Source organism: Marmota monax, unplaced genomic scaffold, assembly GCF_021218885.2.
Source record: "Marmota monax isolate L192 unplaced genomic scaffold, Marmota_monax_Labrador192_F-V1.1 WCK01_AAM20220418_F8-fsc00054, whole genome shotgun sequence".
In the NCBI taxonomy this organism is placed as follows: Eukaryota; Metazoa; Chordata; class Mammalia; order Rodentia; family Sciuridae; genus Marmota; species Marmota monax.
The window spans coordinates 2,923,693-2,943,744 of record NW_026692145.1 but is presented as its reverse complement, the minus strand read 5'-3'; the positions used below and the strand labels follow the sequence as shown (position 1 = coordinate 2,943,744).

Sequence of the window (20,052 nt, the reverse complement as noted above, 5' to 3'; positions counted from 1 at the left end):
GAATTTTGTATGCTAAGTTTATGGTTACGGTTTACACTCACCTGGCTCTTTTAGAATTGTAAACCCGCATGTAGATACCATCTTAGCACTTTAAATTATTTAAAAGGCAAACCAACCACTTATTTGTATCCTCCAACAATAAAGCCTTTTGTAGAATTTGAAGATAGAACCTGAGACGCTACCCCCCCCACCCCCCCAAAATAGTGGCAAGCTAGTTTAGATTAGTTTTGTTTGTAGTTAGTGTTTTCATTAAGCTGCCTTGAGCAGGGAGGAGCCCTGCCAATTTGCCATTTCTACCTTGCTCCCTAGGCCTTGCTTCAGGCTCCTGCCCGCCTAACAGTCTTCCAGATGTCCAGGTCTTTGGCCATCCTCCAGTGATGCTTGTCTCCAGGAGTGACAATCAAAAGGAGGCAGTCAGAAAAGCTATCTGATACCTCTGGCCACTTCCTCTGTCAGAGGAGTACCTAGTTCTACTGAAAAGTTCTTCTGGTAGTAAGTCTTATTTTCAGATCTGGAAGTTGCTTAGTCTCAACTTTAATAACTAAGTAGTATATACTGTTTTGTAAGGTCACATATCCAGCTTTTTATGAATACCCTTTTGGTGATAGTTTGGAAGTTTCCATTTTGAATTGGTACAAACAAAAGGGCATACATTGTTTTTAGACTTGAAAAACAGGTGCTTTTCATTCATAAAAAACCTTAAAACAGATAAACTAATTTTACAAGATCTTGTTTTAAAATGTCAGCGGCATGGGAAGCTTTCTGCATTCATATGATAGAATATAGTACTTACTGGAAACAGACTTATGGTAAGAGAAAATATTCTTAAGCTGTAAGCCATTATAAGAACCACTTTTATGTGTGTGATACTAGAGAGTGAACTCAGGGGTGTTCTACCACTTAGCTATATCCTCAAATCTTTTTATTTTTTAATTTTGAGACAGGACCTCACTAAGTTACTGAGGCTGGCCTCTAACTTGCAATCCTCCTGCTTCAGCCTCCTGAGTCTTTGGGATTACAGGCATGTACCATTTTGAGTGGCAGGAAATACTTAAAAAAAAATAAAGTTGTGTCAGGTTTATAATTCTCTGGTTCTGAATGCCTAATTTCTATGCATAAATTCAAGTTACATGAACCACTCCTAGAACTCTGCTTCCCTCCCCACTATTGTAGAAATTTATTTCCTCTTTCCTTCCATGCACACACGACGTTCAGCTTTTTCTTTCCTCAGTTCAAGTTGACCTGCTAAGGCAAAACAGAGCAGATGTTAAGATTAGTGGAAGTGGACACAATGGTGGTGCTCTATTCCTCTCTTTCTTTTATATATTGTACATAGTGTCAACATTAAGAAAGGAGAATCTGTCTGTTTTAACTGAACTAATCTTTCCCTCCTCAGCCCCTAGCTCTAGACCACATCCTAGCCCCTACACTACAATATCAACTTAACTCTGATTCGTCAACCTTGGAACATTCCCCTGACTCATCATTGTGTCACTAGAGTCCATTCTCTGCCTTAATAAAATTCCAGCCCCATGGAGATGCTTGACAAATTTTAAATTGAACTCCTCAGTACTTCCCAGGGATTTTAGAGTGAGGGCACCAGCAGTAGCTTGAGAATCTTCATCCCACAGCTGGGCCTGTAAAGGTGAGAAATGTGTTCCTGGCATCCCAAGTTGGAGCACAACACTGAATATATATTTTCCCCCAGAAAAATTGCTAAGTTATAAGTAGTAGTGAGTTTCTCCAATATTCTTCATGCTATATACTATGGATATATTTATGTTAACATTTTCTTTGGGGGAGACAACTCCACGATCCCAAACGTGATTTTTTTATGGAAAAAATGCTTGCTTCTGAAAAACTTACTTAAAAATGGACTTTTGGACATAATTCATTTACAACTTTGCTACTCCCAGTATAATAAAACCAACCTTTTGATTTCTAGTCAGCTATGTGTTCTCAAAAACAGAGAATATCATTCACGAAATGGTATGGAGAAAGAATTATCCTTAATATTTCAAGCTATATCTGAAAAAAGGAAGTGTTTTATTCCAGTGTTTAACTGATGGAGGAGAATGGTGTGTATGTGTGTATACTCGTTTTAGAATTCATATACATATATTTCCCCATAAACCTCATTACTCTTTTTCTGGTCACAATGAAATTAATTTTTCCTGGAGTAATCATTTGCTTTTTGCGCTACACACTCCCCTTTCTTTATCCATTTATATAAGTGTCCTTTCTTCTCATTCTTTATTGTAATTATCTTTTCCTTTTAATATTATCATTCAAGATAACAATTGCAAGCTTTGGATTTTTTTCTCAGTTTTGTAATGATTATTAGTAGCTTAACAATAACAAACAATACTGTTTTTGTTTAGCTATATCAAAGGCTAAATAGAATTGCAAGACTAGGCTCAGAATTTTATTTTATTTTTTTGTATAATGGTATATGGAAAAATATGTTCTGTGTTCCAAGCAACCACTTTTAAACATCTATTTTAGAATCATTGCATTAGTATGTAAGATTTAACTTTTTGTTAATATGCTATTTTGGCTAAGGTTTATAATTATTAAATTGTTCCATGGCTTTACAGGGTTCAAAATTATGGATAATAATGGAATACCTGGGTGGCGGTTCAGCACTGGATCTTGTAAGTATTTTAAAATAATTACACAAACATTTTTAACCGTTCTTTTATGTTAAGTAAGCAGTGGCTTTTGAGCAACGCTAAGTGGTTATATTAGTTAATATGATCAAATTAAACTTTCTTGAGGACCACAGCACTTATGTCGATAATTCTTTTTTTAGTATGACAGCGGAATGCATTACAATTCTTATGTAGATACTTCTTTATTGCAGATTTGAATCTGTTGCTGACAATCTATGAGTATATAAGAAATACAAATAGCTTAAGATTGCCCCAAATTAGGAGTGTTTGCTAATTGCTGTTTGTTTTGTGTTTGACTTTTACAAACTAAGACTGAGTTCTTAGATTTTTAAAAATATATAATTGTGATAACTGTTACTAAAAGTGATTATGAACTGAATATTTGTGTGCCCCACAAACTCATATGTTGAAATCCTAACTCCCAGTGTGATAGTCTTAGAAGGTGGGACTTTGGAAAGTAATTAGGTAACGAGGGCAGAGCCCTCAGGAATGGCATTTGTGTGAAGGAGATTCCAGAGAGCCCTCTAGCTGTCTTTCAACCCTGAGAGGATACATTGAGAACATGGCCATCTGGAAACCAGGAAGAGTACTCTCATCAGACTTTAGTCTTCCAGAACCTTGATCTTGGACTTCCCAGCCTCTAGAACAGTGAGAAATAAGTATTTGCTGTTTTAAGTCACCCAGTCTATGATATTCAGGTAGAGCAGCCCAAAGTGACTAAGACATTGGTTTTAGGGATTTGACCAAGTAGGCCTACAGATACAGTTCTGTACATATTTCTCTCTGCCCCACTGTAGGTTATTTGGAAAGGTGATGGCATTTTTGGATTGTTAAAATGACTGAAAGTGTTACTGCCATTTTAGTGGGCCATTATCAAGAATGCTGAAGTTCTGCAAAGTACAGGGAAATTTCCATTCAATGAAGATATGTTCATGTGCAGAATGCCTCTGAAAAAACTGATGGTTTTCCCCTACGTTAGTATAATACTATCAATGTTGATTTCTTTCCTTTAGAATCTTTATTAATATGGCTTTAATTATAAGATTAAATATGAATTATGAAATGACCACTGGGTCAGTCAGTCTATAGGGGTTTAAGGTTATAGGGCCAGCTTTGCTCAACTAAATCTGTGACTGTGAACCAGACCCAGGAACTCCCTGAACTTGGGTGTGTCATAAAACAAGTTGCAGTAAGTTATTTTTCAGTTCTCTTCCATCTTTAATACTATAGGATATATTTTATTTACATGCCTCTTCCTTTGAAATTATATAGCATGCTATGTCTAAGAAAAGAGTGTTTTGTTAGGCTCATTAAGTAATATTTTAATTCTTATTTTTTAAATGAAGATGAGTTTTCCTACCTGAAAATGATTAGATATTTTTAAAAGATTTTAACCCTGACTACTGATGAGTCAAAGTTTCTAATACTATGAACGGAAATAACTGAAAAAATTTTCTTTGCTTTAGGCAGAACTGTACTGAAAGTAAAGATATGATAAACTTGATCTGGAAAGCCTCATTTACTTCTAGGAGTTCATTTTAGTTTAATCAGTTGCCACATTTGGTAATCCTTTCTTGTCTAATCTAATTCTCATATCCTAAAGCTTAATTTCATTTTTTTCTCTCTCTCCTATGTAGTTCGAGAACACCACTGGCATTTCTTTGTATAATATTTTTCATGCATATAGAGTCAGACTTCATTCTTAAAGTTAAATGATCTCATTTCTGTTTGCTTTGTCAGTCTTATTATTACAATAGTTTATTGTTTAGCCCCGGAAGAAGCCTCTCAATTGCTCTGAGAACCTCCTTCTACTTTTAAAATATTGAGAAGCCTTTACAAATTTATCATTTACCTTATTTGTTCCCCCATGGAACTCACCATTTCTCTTCTCCATTTTGTAGGCTTTGGCAAAGCTAGTCCAATCTGTTTATCAAGATCATTAATAGCAACATCAAGCATTTGAACACTGACCTAACCCTTCCTAATAGCCGTAATCGATACCCTGAGTAAAATGATTGTGAGTTCTTGATCTCATCCTGCCATTCTGCACTCTACCTGATAAAAATGGCAATTAGAATAAATTAAATGAATTGAAATGTTGTTAGTACTATATTGGCTGAGAATCTAAAGACCTAGTTCTTAGTCCCATTTCTACCACTGACAGTTGACTAAAATTGGGCAAGATAATCTCTTTGTGCCTTAATTTCCTCAAATGTTGGTGAAGAAATTTGATTAATGAACTTTTTTTGTTTTCATAGCTCTAAAATTCAATCATATTGTGATTTAATTGTAAACCTCATTGAACTGAGCTTTTAAAGGAGAGCAAGTGCTGAAAAAAATGTGCTGTTCCTTTTCCATGTATAGTCATATAGAAATGAGTGCTGTCATTTGGGGAATCTAAGAAAGAACGATGATAGTAGTAGAGGAGGACTCTGTTACCAGGAGCAAGGGAAAACAAAGAGAGATGTTGAACAGAGTATTTATCACTTTAAACTGGTGTCTGACTAATGGAATAACATAAGATTATGATTTGTAATTTATATCAACATTATACATAGTGTACCTCAAGGGTCTCTCTCATTCTTGAAAAACCATTTGTCCCATCTGAACAAACTTTGAGCATACTATATATTATTTTATTGAGTTTATTATACCCTACTGCTTTCCAAAAATAATTTACAGTGGCTTACAACAAAAACCCATATAATAAAGTAAACAGAATAAAACATGAGCACCAAGAAAAAATGTTGGAAACAATCTGCTAACTGTAAAAGAAGGCATAATATAACATGCTGTATTAGGAACTGACTGGCTGAAAGTCAAAGGAATGTAGGGAAAATCCACAGGCCTAGGTCCACAAGAGTACAGTTTTCATTTTTTCTCTCTTCTTTTTTTCTTTTTGAACTAGGGATTGAACCCAGGAGTGCTTTACCACTGAGCTACATCCCCAGTCTTTCTACTTTTATTTTTAATTTTGAGACAGAATCTCATTAAGTAGCTGAGGCTGTCCTCAAACTTGTAATCCTCCTGTCTCAGCCTCCCAAGTTGCTGGGATCACAGTTGTGTGCCACCACACCTGAATACGGGTACAGTCTTTGAAAGAGCACATGTCCCTCTTTTGCATATGCTTTCTTCATAATAGAGGCAAAATTACACAAAGCCTGTACACTGTCCTGGGACAGAAGTGTTACATATTAGAGACATGACAAGAAGTTCAGTCATTGGAGAGAAGTTCAGTTATGCACTTTAAGGACAGTAGACCACAATCTTGGCATGATCTTTCCTGAAGTTGTATTAGATATTTTAAAAAAACCTCTATTCCTTCTACTTTACATTCCTTCTCTTTCCTATTCCCTTTCTTCTCCTTTTCTCATCACTACCAACATGCCTAAGGAGCCATTTTAACTACAAGATTTGAGACAGTGTGATAGTGTGGGTGGTTTTTTTTCCTTCCCTGATTCACTGTCGCCTTATGCCCATTTCACTGCTACAGTTGTCCAGCATGCTGTAGCGCTGCCAACATTTTTGATAGTACCAGACTTATGAATATGTTTATCCCTAGTTAGTTGGTAGTACCTGAGAATTTTGTTGCCAGCCATCAATAAAATATCTCATTTTCACCTTTTAGAATTACTTCAGTACTGGTTTTTTTTTTTAGTTGTAGTTTGACACAAACCTGTATTTTATTTATTTTTATGTGGTGCTGAGAATCAAACTCAGTGCCTCGCATTTGCTAGATGAGCGCTCTACTGCTGAGCCACAACCACAGCCCCACTTCAGTACTGTTTCAGAAAGGAACTTTTGGGGTAGAAGTTGATAGATTTGGAAATAAATAGATAATGTTGCCTAGGAAAGGGAGCTATTGAATTGCAGCCATCCCTGGAGTATACTGTATACCCAGACTAGAGTTAATATTAAATGTTGAGACCAAAGTATGGGTCCTATTTTAGGCTGTTAAATTCTGACATGAAAGTGCCCTTTATTCGGCATAAATATGGCATTCATGAAAGATGAAATACACAAGGTGCCAAAGAGCTGTGAATCCCTCCCAGTGTGAGGCAGAGTGTGCAATGTTTGATTTTCACCACCTCTTTCCTCCTTCCAGCAAACAGAACTGTGCCTCGGCTCTGACTTTAGATTCCCACCCTTTCCTGTAATAATATTGTACAGTCCACTGTTTGTGCTTTATGAGGTACCAGAATTTTTAAATTACCATTTATTTTAAAGAGAAATTTTCAGATATTCCATTACAAGTTCTGAAACCTAGTCATTGCTTTCCTTGTATTCCAGTTGGAACTATTGGCTTCAGTACAGGGATGGGGAAAGAAAGGGAAATGTGTTACATTTATTTGAAAAATATTATCCCTCCATGATTCAAATTTTGTTTTACAATGAGTCTGAATGGTTTAATTATTATATTCCTGGATAAATTTAAAATTTGAGTCTCAACAAGACTCTGTTCCTTACAATATTATTGAAACATATAGAATGCTAAGTAACTTTACTGTAGTTGACCTGTATGATCAGATAGTTGCTGGGGAAATCTTACAGATTATCTCATCTAAAAATCAGTTCAATGTCAATATTTAGTAACTTTTTAATAACAAATGCCAGCATGTAAGTAGTTGATTTTTTCCCCATCTGAAAAACAATTTAGCTAGCACTATCACCATTTAAACATATTTGTTAACTCTCTAATATAAAAAGTTCAGGAACTCCAGAATTTAAAGCTAGTATCTAGGAAAAAGTGTTCATATTATCTTTAAATATTAAATTTAATCTTTTAAAAAATCTGTTCAGCCTTGTGACTTAAAACTCGTTTGCTTTCTTCCCCCATATTTAAAAAATTTCCTCATTTGTTTAAATATTGGTTTAATAAACAATTGTTTTATATACCTAAGTGATTACATTATTTCAAAGATAGCAATCTTGAATTTTATTTTGCAAACTTTTTGTGTGAGTGTGTGTATGTTTTTCCCCTTAAGCTGCGAGCTGGTCCATTTGATGAGTTCCAGATCGCTACCATGCTAAAGGAAATTTTGAAAGGTCTGGACTATCTGCATTCAGAAAAGAAAATTCACCGAGACATAAAAGGTACATAGCAGTCTAATACGAATCTTAGAAAAATAGATGCCTTCTGCAGAAACTGAATTTTTTTCCCTTTTTTCTTTACCTCCTAGCTGCCAATGTCCTGCTTTCAGAACAAGGAGATGTTAAACTTGCTGACTTTGGAGTGGCTGGCCAGCTGACAGATACACAAATTAAAAGAAACACGTTTGTGGGAACTCCATTTTGGATGGCTCCTGAAGTTATTCAACAGTCAGCTTATGACTCAAAAGTAAAGGATTGCTTGTCTAAACTGTTTTGTTTTTACAAATAAATTTTATATAGCAGAGATCTGATAGGAAGAATTTTATTTCAGATAGAGGAACGGCCAAGAGCAAAGGGTTCTGGTGCTATCCTAGTTAAAGAACTGCCTTATTTTCCTTCTTTATCAAATCTTTCTTAAGGAAAAGTTATGTCATATTTTGTTGTTTCCTCATAAATTCCCTTGATGCCAATAATATTTGGACCCTGTTCACATCAATGACTTTCCATCTCACTTGGAATGAAATCTTAAGTCCTTACTGTAACTCCAGCTGTTATTTGCCTCTCCAGTCGTGGTAGCCTCATTGTTGTTCCTCAAGCATAGCAAGTATACTCTGGCCTCAAGACCTTTGCTCTTGCTCTTCCCTCTTTCTGGAATAACCTTCTTCTAATCAGGTCTCTGCTTAAACATCACAGACACAAAGATGTCTTTCCCAGACCTTCCATGTGAATTCGCAAACTTCTTCACACTCTCATTCATTATTTCTTTATTCTGCTTTATTATTTTCCTCACAGAACTTATCACTGTCTGACATGTTTGTTTCTTCTCTGTCTCTCATACTAGAATGTAAACCCCTTGAGGGCAGGAATTTTTGTCTAGCTTTTTTACCACCTGAATCCTCTGGGCCTAGAATGATGCCTGGCATAAAGTATGGAATCCAATACATTTTAAAATCAGTGAATTCTATTAATAACAATTTATTAATGCCACCTATCTTGGCAGACTTTTCAAAACTATAGGACCACTACATTCTACAGACTCTTTTGTGGCAGTATACTGGAATGAAGTTTCAAGGTAATAGAATTTTTTTCTTTCTTTTACCTCAGGCTGATATTTGGTCATTGGGAATTACTGCTATTGAACTAGCCAAGGGAGAGCCGCCTAATTCTGATATGCATCCAATGAGAGTTTTGTTTCTTATTCCAAAAAACAACCCTCCAACTCTTGTTGGAGACTTTACTAAGTCTTTTAAGGAGTTTATTGATGCTTGCCTGAATAAAGATCCATCATTTGTGAGTATTTAGTTCTTTTACTACTATCTGTTTTCCATTATTAGATCTATTTGGAGTAGAGGTGGCTTTTTCCACGGTGGGGAATAGAATGAGGTAAAAATTGACTGAGATCTGTCCAGGAACCTAGTTCTTCCTTCCACATTGCTGATCTTAGTCAGTTCTTAACCAGATCTTTACTCCTTCCCCTGTATCTTTTTCTTGGTCCCCAGCTTCCTGCTGTTTACTGATCATTTCCTATTTCAAGGAGAAAGAAATTTGAGAAATAAAATTCATCTTACGTCATTATTAAAGTACATGTGTAAAATATTCACGATGATTCCTTTCAACCATGTTATCATTTTTCATGAAAGTTTGTGTTTACTTTTTATTTAATATTCAGAGACTTCAACATGAAGTTTTATACTTTTTCTGGTCTAGTGAAGTCCTCTCATTTACTTGGCAGTTTTATTATAGTTGTTTCTGCTGTTATTTAAATTAAAGCTGCCTTGTGATTTCTAGAGACTAAAAATATACAAGAACTTGATATAACTAATTTTAAGTTAATAGTAAACCTTCTGATATTAATAAAATGCTAGAGGGAAAATATCGCCCACAGCACCTGCTGTTTGCATTTAGACACAATATGAATTGATGCTTTATAGAGAAAGGATAATAAGATGTGGGCAGATAATAACAAAATTAGGCATTCCTAAGATGTGTGCAGATGATAACAAAATTATAGCCTTGATAGTTTTCATGAGTTTTTTCAACTTACAGTAAATGTTATAAAAGTATTTTAAAGCTTTATTTTGAGATGTTTTTACTTTCTAAATCCTTCCACGGGCTTTTGAGAAAGCTTTACCTTCTGGTTTATTTGGGTTTTACCAAATTGGTGTAAAAACGTAGTGAATTTAATGTGGTTGCCTTGAGCCACTTAAAAAGTAGAATTATCTGTTTTCCTACATTTTAGTTGTCCTCCTGTCTATAGATTTACTTTTAGTTCCAGTGATTTTTTTTTACAATCACAAAGAACTTTGATGTAGTCATGCATTCTTCATTGTATTCCTTAGCGCCCTACAGCTAAAGAACTTCTGAAACATAAATTCATTGTAAAAAATTCCAAGAAGACTTCTTATCTGACTGAACTGATAGATCGATTTAAGAGATGGAAGGCAGAAGGACACAGTGATGATGAATCTGATTCTGATGGCTCTGATTCGTATGTACAAATTATTCAATTTGTATGTAGGTGGCCCATTTGAATACACTGTGTCTTTTAACAATTATCTGGTATGCTTGCATTAGCATGAAACATTAACCATATTCTGAGGTTTCATTATAGAAGCTGAAAGTTCCCCAATCACAGTCTGTATAATACAATGAATTTGGATATATGTTGTTCTTGGAAGTGAATAGCTCTAGTTTTAAATGGTCTTGGTCTAACCCCTAGTGGATACTTGAGCATATTACAAAATTTTGGAATAAAATTTCATTAAAGGTGTTAACATTAGTTTGCAAAAAGTAATAAGGAGCCAAATGCAGTGGAGCACATCTGTGATCCAGTAGTTCAAGAGGCTGAGGCAGGAGAATCACAAGTTTGAGGTCAGCCTGGGCAACTTAGCAAGACTCTGTCTCAAAATTAAAAAATAAAAAGAACTGGGGATGTAGCTCAGTTGTAGAATGTCCCTGGGTTCAACCCCCAGTACCCTAAAAAGTAAGGAGCTATGTCTTCTCACACTTTGATGGCAATCTCCAAAATCCCTCTGGAGAACTGACCTTTCCCAAGTCTCAATCATGCACCAAACTGTGATCAGATTGGTACATTTAAATATTCATTTATGGGAACTGAGGGTGTAGCTCAGTTGCCTAGCATATACAGGGCCCCAGAATCCATCTCTACTACTGCAAAAAAAAAAAAAAAAACAAAAAAAAACAATATACATGGACTGCAGATGTAGCTCAGTGGTAGAGCAGTTGCCTGGTATGTGTGAGGCCCTGGGTTCCATCCCCAGCACCACAAAAATAATAATAATACCCATTTCTATATGATTTTTCACCCCTTAAAATGTTGCAGTGGCTTTTTAAAATGGCAGCATTTATATAAAAATTCAGACTTTAGGTTTCTAATTTAGTTTTGACTAGGAGAATATGTAGGCTACACCATAATTTACACTTTCACTAGGCAAACTGGAAGAAAGGAAAGACCAAATTTTTAAAGATAATACTCTTAGATTCCCACATTTATGAAAAAATCCCCAATATTCAAAATGTGTAAAATATATTCAAAATAGTTTGTACCCTGTTCTAATGGTGTCATTAGCCTTAGGTGCCCTTGTGAGTCACCCAATGAAGCCTAAGACCACAAGCCGCACTGCTTGAGGTCCTGGTTCAGTAACTGGGGAGTAGTGGGGGATGGGTATGTATATATGTAGGAAGTATTCCTATGGGATTCTGATGCACACTTAGAATTGAAAAACACTTGATTCAGGAGGCTGAGGCAGGAGGATCGCAAGTATAAGGCCAGTCTCAGCAACTTAGCAAGACCCTGTCTTAAAATAAAAAATAAAAGGGGCTAGAGATGTGATTCAGTGATTAAGTGACGCTGGGTGGTTAAGCTCAGTGGTCAATCCCTGGTGCCAAATAGTAATAATAATAATAATAATTAAATAAAGAGGGCTGAGGTGTAGCTCTGTGGTAAAGTACCCCTGGGTTCAATCCCCAATATTACAGAGAAAAAGAAAGTGGGAGGAAGGAAGGAAGGAAGGAAGGGAAGGAAGGAAAGGAACACACACACACACTACTCTTTGGTAAAATGTATGTACCTGAAAGTGAGGTTAAATGCTTTTTTATGCTATGTTTTTTTTTAAACATTGAGATAATTATCTTTGCATTGATTTGATGTTTTTATCATGCTGAATTATTTATAAACTTATAGACGTATCTTTGGCAATCTCTTTAGGGAATCCACCAGCAGGGAAAACAATGCTCATCCTGAATGGAGTTTTACCACTGTGCGAAAGAAGCCTGATCCAAAGAAACTACAGAACGGAGCAGTATGTATATGGAAACTATCACTTCCTCTTGATAGACTTTTTCCAACTATGTAGTGAGATTATATGGCTAAAAATTATTAGGATTCAGTACCCCTAAATATCTGTCTGCCTCATTACACATGTAGTATGCTTCATTTATCATAGTTTTTTAAAAAATTAGATGTTGATGAACCTTTATTTTATTCATTTATTTATATGCGGTGCTGAGAATTGAACCCAGTGCTTCACACATGCTAGTGCTCTACTACTGAGCCATAAAACAACCCCGTATCATTAGTTTTGAGCTAATTTTAAAAGATAAAGCCATTTAAGTGGTCATTGGTATTTTAAAATGTGTTTCACCTAGAAATAATAAGCCCAAGGAATCATAGATATCTATTGTAATTCTAGAAGAAGCCTTCTTGGTTATGGAGGGGAATTCATGATAGGAAGAAACATAGGATTTTGCTCTATCTTAGGTCTTTCCTGGGCCAAATTCAAATTAATTCACATTTGTCATAAAATAAGAAAAGCATGAATGATTATTTTAATTTTGTGTGTGTAATCTATATTATTTGTTCAAAGGAGCAAGATCTTGTGCAAACTCTGAGCTGTTTGTCTATGATAATCACACCTGCATTTGCTGAAGTAAGTATAGGTTCTTGAGCATTTGATATCTATTTTAAATAGTATAGTATTTCAGATGTTACAGCTGTCATTCTTTCTCAGCTTAAACAGCAGGATGAGAATAATGCAAGCAGGAATCAGGCAATTGAAGAACTTGAGAAAAGTATTGCTGTGGCTGAAGCTGCCTGTCCTGGCATCACTGATAAAATGGTGAAGAAATTAATTGAAAAGTTTCAAAAGTAAGCTTGAAATGTCATTTTAAAAATAGTTATATGCTTGAAAATTGTTGCCCATCTTAATCATAACTTTTGAAGTTATTTTCTTTAGACATGAGGAGGTAGTTTTCCAGTAATGAATGAATGGCCCGATTCTCCCCCGACCCCACCTTTTCTCTGCTACTAGTATAGACAAAAGGTCACTGCACATGTTCTTATTTGAGCACTTGCAGTAATGTTATTTAGGAATGCTTTCTTGATACTGGGCTCAGAATTTGCAGAAACACCACTGTTCACATAGTTTGCAGTGCTTATGTTCCTAAGTTTGAAGGCCAATATGAAAAGTTAAGGGAAAATTTTTAGGTAGAGGACTATGTCTAGACAATACAATTGTTTGACTTCAATTTCTATACTGTATCTTTTAACTATTAATTTGATTTTACTTGAAGAACTTCTTATAAACAATTTTAAAACTATTTTATTAAATAAGACTTTTGTATGTACACAGGCAATACAGCTTAAGCAAGCTATAAAGTGATACAAATTTTACTTAAATCCATTATATTGCTTCTCAGTGCCTCTTTGTATTTCTTGTATTCATGATTTCAAGTGGGATTAAGTTGGAACAAACCATATGACCTGTAAAATCATACACTCTCAAAGATCTTTCTACCCGATAAAGCCCACTTGTATTCATAAACTCAAAATCCCTTAGATTATAATGGAAAACTCCCATCCATTTTCCAGTATGCAAAGGAATCAATTGGAAGTTGTGAAATAAAATACAGAGGGATATTTGGACTTGCTTGTGTTTTAATGTCTCTAGGACAATACTCAACTGAAAGTACCTATCTCCTTGGCTAAATCAGATCCTTCATTACAGAGTTCATATAAGTGAGAAATATAAACATGCATAATTGTACATCAAGTTATGTTTTTCTTAATTTTATAGGTGTTCTGCAGATGAATCCACCTAAGAAAGTATTTCTGGCTTCAATTTCATACGGACCCAGAGAAACCCACCAAAGCTACTTCAAGCTTAACAATGCTTAACTCGTGAGCTCCATGTGCCTTTTGGATCTTTGCATCATTGAAGATTTGGAAGAAGCTATTCAACTATTTTGTGATGGTGTTTATCATTTTATATTTTAAAGAGATTATTTTGTAAGGAAAACTTTTAATACTATAGTTTCACCTGTATTGTAGTAAATATTGAGATACAGTTTTGCTTTTAGGTATCATTATTTCTTAAGTTACTAGGATGAATACCTTTCATGTTTTGATCTTTAGTTAACTGTACACTCATAAAACATACAGGTCTTTCAACGTCATCCTAAATATTCAATTTTCGTAAATCATCGAGCTTCAAAAGTTTTTATTTACACAAGCATATTCTAAAAAGGACTATCTGTGGAAAAGTGGAAGTAAGACACATCTTCTTCAAACAAATTTTTAATAAGCTCTTTGAAACTGAACCTGGAAAAGTATTGATTCTTATACCAAGTTGGTATGAATTCCAGGCAGCTCAATGATTATCACATTTGAGAGCCCTGTGTTTGAGGCATTGACAGGCAGCATGTAGCAACAGAAGTACCTCTTGGTGTACAGTATTTATCTTTTCGTTTAGATGGAAGACACAATCAACCCTTATTTAATATGGTTAGAAATTTTAAAGCAAAATCATTTAGCCAAGGATGTGTTTTTGGTAACAATGGAGGAATTATACTGGCTTCATTTTTTAAATCTTTAAGTCAAATTACATATGCTTGGATTTAGAGAGCTTGAAAAAATGCTGATTGTCATGTGATTAAATACCTGATCAACAGGTATGAATATAATTTACACAGTATATTTTTGTCATAGCAGTAAATTGTCCTGTAAACTATTTATTCATTTTTGTTCATCATAGTTATCAGTACAAAAGCATCATATGTTCATTTCTGAAAGGGTATATCAAGCATTTTCCAATTCATATAAAAATAACCATAGTACAGGATGATTTCTGTCCATTCAAAGGTAAGTTAGACTGTACAGTTAATTTTTAGCTATATTTATGGTACTGTTGAGTGGATAATAACCTTCTTTCTTTTAAGCCCAGTATATATATTATGCCTGGCTGAGTGCTGAACTGGGGCTGTATATCAGTAGTTGTAGAATTATTGATATTAATTAGTTTTAATAGTTAATATTTTGTTTGGGTCTGCACACTTGGATTTTGCACAAAAATCATTTTTAAAAAGAAATCTGAGTAATTGCCAAATATTAAAAGAAAATGTTCTACAAGGAAAGAATACAGTTTTTCATCAAGGTAGCCATTACATGCTCTTTTTAAAATATAAACACTTGAGAAAATTGTGGTGTAATATGCCAAGAAATTTCTTGTCATTGGTGCCTATGCAGTAAAAATTAATTTTAGTTCATTGTATTTTGAAGTAATGGTTCAGTTAAATTTTTCACCTGCTATGTATCTGAAACACAATTAAAGTTTATAATCTGTAGCACTCTCAAAATGATTTTGCAACTCATCATGGATTAAATGAATATTTTTGTAAAAGTAAAAGCAACAAGTTTATAAATTGATTATTTGAAACTTTACAACTGCATCACAGATATGAATTGTACTGCTTATTCATTATAGTTGTTAGTCCTATAAACTGTTTCTAGGTGAAGCATACTCCAGTGTTTTGGGGGTTTTGAAAATAAATATTTAATTTCATGATCTACAATGTTTGTTTTCTTGAGGGGAGTATAATGTGTATAATCATTTCAAAACATTTCTCCTTTGACTTTTAATTTATTATTGGAACATTATAACCAAAGTTTTTATTTGAAACTAAAAGATACTCTTCACTTTTTATTTAGGATTGATTATAGCTAAAGTGACCATCTGTCCTGACTTCTGTCTCCTATCTTGACAGAATTATTAATTAAGTACCATTTCAAAAATGTCCTGGCTTAGACAATAAATTATATGATCTCCTTAATTGCTGTTTTATTAGAAACTCATGTACAGATTTAAGCCCTATAGTTCTTAGGAAAAAACATAAATTTAGCAAAGATTTGCAGTAAAAGAGAAGAGAAATAGCATACAGCATAAAGGAGTTTGAGTTTTTTCCTAGATATAAGACTGTGGGTGAACTTCATAGCTTCGAAGATCTATATATAAGATCCTTGAAGATCGAAGATTTAATATATAAGTGATCAGTCTTTAATTTTTAAAAAAATTCTGTGGTGCTAGGAATCAAACTCAGGGCCTTGTGCATACTAGTTAAAAGCTCTACCACTGAGATAAATCCCCAATCCTTCAATATCTTCTTCTTATTCAATAACTACTCTAGACTTGTGAGTTATTGGATATGGTTCCAGGAACAGAAAGGGAATGGATGGAATGAAAAAAGGGATTTTTCTGATGTAAGGGCTAGGAGAATAAAGAAACTGATTTATCTTTTCTCTATTAAGTTATATTTAAAAATAGCTTGTCTGTATAATTCCGTCCTTTCTTTGAACTTTGTGTTTAACATTATCTTGTAAATATGTTAGACTTAATATTAAGATCAGTTAACAAAATTAAGTTCTCAAGTGGAATGCTATACCTTCAGGAGGACTATTAGAGAAATTCTGAATTGATCAAGAATATAATTTTAGTTCATTTATGCAGTCTGATGTCATTACTATTTACCCTTCAATTCCATTTATCCATCCTGACCATACATTTTCACTTGCCTCCTTTTCCCTATTCTGTAACTGCTCTATCCCTTATTAATAGGCCAGAACCAATCACTTCTGAAATCGATTAAAACAAAAGGAAGACCATCCTTGTTTTTCAATTGAGTAGATTTCCATCACACTTTATTAAAAAAACATCTCATTTTCTTGCCTACATGCATGCAACAAGATATGGCCCCCCAAAAAAAAAAAAAAAAACCCTCTTGGCAGAAGACATTCAGTCAACAAACTGATCTGTTAACTTGTTTCCTTCACTACATATGGTAGATGTTTAAGAATAGAAAAATTATACATCAGACATAATATCCTCATCAGCCCCATATCTGGCTGTAGAAATTGGCCTAATACATTAATTTCCTGGGCTTTAAATTCTGCCAAGTCTATATTCTAAAAACCTCCGTTCCATTGAGAGGATCTATGCTATCACCTTGTTTTTGAGGCTGTAGAGGGCCATGCTCCCCTAGATAAAAATGGTAAAAATCAAAGTCCTTAGCAAATAACAAGACTGTTTTTACTGGGTCCCCCACAAATAATGAGGACTGAAGTCTTTGTTCTGTATTATTTAAAAATGTACAAAATAACCAAGATAGCCACAGTCTACTTAATCACAATATGTCATTAGAAGCCAAATCCATATGTAAATCCATACTCTCACTATTCACTATTGAACAGCCTGCCCTGCATTTTTCATCACTCTATGAAGAAATATATAACGGAGCTGATAAATACTCCCCACACCCTGCCATATTACTGGGGAGGAGAGGACATGTTCCAGTTCTGAGGGAACAGAAGAGTGAAGCTCAGGGAATGAGGCAGCAGCTGGATCTTTCCAATGAAGAGTGACTAAGAAAATGATTTATAAGAAAGTTCCTTATTTTCTACCTAGGATTCTAACATAGAACTGACCCAGAAATGTTCATAGAATTCATACTTAAGCTAAGAAGTAATTACATGGTTTTAGTAAAGTCCTGTCTTCAGCACTTGGTGTGTTGAAAGAAACATCTTCATCTTCTTCATCTAGCTGGAGACTACCAGAAGACAAACGGATTCTGGCCATGGGTGACTTTTCTCCTTTGCCATACAAAGAGTAGTAGTCTGGTTTAAGAATCTCTGATTCAGAATCACTGGATTCACTAGCTACGTACCTTTCTGCTGTGCTCTGATCCATGAGAACTGCTGGGAACTCCTGCTCTGCAAACATACATGTAAATAGGTCTGCTTTACGACTCAGAGCGGGACGAGGCCCTAAAGGTCTAAATTCGGACCCAAAAGGAAAACGGATAGTTTTCATGTCTGATTGGCTCTGGGACCGTTTGGGGGTTTGCTCTTGAATGTTATATGTAAAAGCGTCTTCTAAATTTGGGTCTTCCTCTTCTGGATCTAAATTGATATTGTTCCTACCACTAGTCCTGGCCATAGCTTCTTGGAGTTCTTGAAGGTCTTGCTGAAAGCTCTTTATTCTGGTATTCCTTGGACTCCTTTTGGGTGGCTTTATTGCAGAGGGCTCTAAGTAGTTGTCTGGTCTTGCCCTTTCCTCTGCCATGACTGGAGAGCGTCTGGGCACCTGAGGTGGCTTGTCCACATAAAAAAAGACTTGGGGAGGCATAATATCCACTTGCTGACTAGTACAAGGAATATAGGGCACATCTGTGTAAGTTAGCTGCCTTACTGGACTCGCTCCGCTTGTGAGGCCAGAGGATGTGTTTATGTGATGGTCAGCAAACTTGGAGCTTGTTCGGAAGGAGCTTAGAGGACTTCTCTGCTCAAAGAAGCCTCTGGGGTCAGGTTGAGGATCAGGGTCAGTGTTAAAGACAGGATCTGAATAAAGAAAAGAGAAAGATGAACTGCTTTGCGACTGATGTAACGATGTGGGATCCGCCTCTGGTTTGGAACGCTCCAGTTCAGCTGCAAACGTCACCTCCACTGCAGAGTTCCTCCTCCTACTGTCTAACACAGGTTCAGATGCGTGTACTCCATTCACATTTCGGTAGTACCCACCACCATATGCTAGTCTCAAGTCTTCCACCTTGAAAGAAAGGACATATTGGTGAAAAAAAAGGAAAAAGCCATTTGACTGGAGTGGGGATCACAGTTCTATCTTAGCCAAGAATTTTGAAAGGAGTTTCCCACAAAGTTAGTTCAATCCATGTTATATTCCAGGATTGACAAATACATATGGAAGGGAGAAGAACTTGTACCATTTTCTAAATTGTGTATTAAAAAGAATATGACAGACTATTCTTTCTCAGTTACATCCCATTTCTGGCCTCCAAGTATGCAATAGACTTGAGGCAACATTGTACTTCAAGCAGTTTTCGTTTAGTAGCTCTTATCAATGAACCAGAAAACCTGCCTGGTCCTGACTCTGCTTTTGTCTTGCTTTTGTGTGACCTTAGACAAGTCTCCTAAACTTTCTTGCTCCAGCCTCCTCCCTATTTTCTGTAAAATGGTTGGAAGCAAGTCTATGAATGGCATGAAATTTTCATATACTGGATAGAACCTTTCATCATTATACCTCTGATACCTTTTGGATAAAAACTGACTTGAAATGAAGGCATGAGAGTTTATGAGACCTATAATTAATTTTTTTTAAAGAGAGAGAGAGAGAGAATTTTTTAATATTTATTTTCTAGTTTTCGGCGGACACATCATCTTTGTTTGTATGTGGTGCTGAGGATCGAACCCGGGCTGCACGCATGCCAGGCGAGCGCGCTACCGCTTGAGCCACATCCCCAGCCCCAATTTTTTATATAATTAATTTTTGTAGAAAGATCCAAAGAAAAGTGATTAACAAGATTGATACTATAAAACTAGCAACTTTCTCCTTCACTTAAACACAGTTAAGCAGCAAAATTATTTTAAAACCTTAACACAGACCTCTTACCTTCCTCTAAGCCTTAAAATTTCCATAGGAAGAAAAGCAGAGCTTTTAGTTTTAAAAATACAAAGCCATAGAAATTGATTTGGATCTTCATTTTGCAAGATGTTAACAATACTGGTTACAATTTGAAAATGTGCCAGAGCCTTTTAGTCTATAAGGTACACACCAGTGGGAGTTTACTAAATGTTCTTCTATTGGCAGGAAAGGTTGAGCCCGGCAGCCCTCCCCAGGAGGCTAACCTTCTGGAACAGAATAACCCTTAGACACAGTGGGAGATTGTGCAGAATCAATTTTTGGGAGCATTTGAAATTTGGATGAATTACATGTATTTAAAGAAGTAGGAATTTTCAGAAATCTTACTTGTTTTGACACATCAGAGAGGATGTCTGGTGAGGACCTGCATTGTCGTTCATGGTACTGAGACGGGTAATGCTTTCTGAAATCCCCAAACAGAGAAGTCATTGAAATGGCTGACATGGGAATAGCGGGATATGTATGAAACTGTACATTCAACTTGAAGTCAGCATGAGAGTGAGAAA

General features: G+C 35.4%; 2 protein-coding genes across 2 annotated transcripts in view; one reads left to right on the top strand and one right to left on the bottom strand.

Moving 5' to 3' along the window:
* Stk26 (serine/threonine kinase 26) overlaps window positions 1–15,632 on the top strand; it is a 54,714-nt gene extending 39,082 nt beyond the window's left edge. Inside the window, exons 4-12 of the mRNA XM_046467980.2 lie at window positions 2,598–2,654; window positions 7,658–7,766; window positions 7,853–8,010; window positions 8,868–9,053; window positions 10,103–10,251; window positions 11,992–12,085; window positions 12,650–12,712; window positions 12,794–12,930; window positions 13,859–15,632. Coding sequence (XP_046323936.1) covers window positions 2,598–2,654; window positions 7,658–7,766; window positions 7,853–8,010; window positions 8,868–9,053; window positions 10,103–10,251; window positions 11,992–12,085; window positions 12,650–12,712; window positions 12,794–12,930; window positions 13,859–13,883 — 978 coding nt within the window. The 3' untranslated portion in view covers window positions 13,884–15,632. The remainder of the gene's footprint in view (window positions 1–2,597; window positions 2,655–7,657; window positions 7,767–7,852; window positions 8,011–8,867; window positions 9,054–10,102; window positions 10,252–11,991; window positions 12,086–12,649; window positions 12,713–12,793; window positions 12,931–13,858) is intronic.
* A 1,192-nt stretch (window positions 15,633–16,824) lies between these two features.
* The window catches only part of Frmd7 (FERM domain containing 7), a 90,566-nt gene continuing 87,338 nt past the window's right edge, over window positions 16,825–20,052 (bottom strand). Inside the window, exons 11-12 of the mRNA XM_046468922.2 lie at window positions 19,874–19,949; window positions 16,825–18,658 (exon numbers count right to left, since the gene is read on the bottom strand). Coding sequence (XP_046324878.1) covers window positions 17,564–18,658; window positions 19,874–19,949 — 1,171 coding nt within the window. The 3' untranslated portion in view covers window positions 16,825–17,563. The remainder of the gene's footprint in view (window positions 18,659–19,873; window positions 19,950–20,052) is intronic.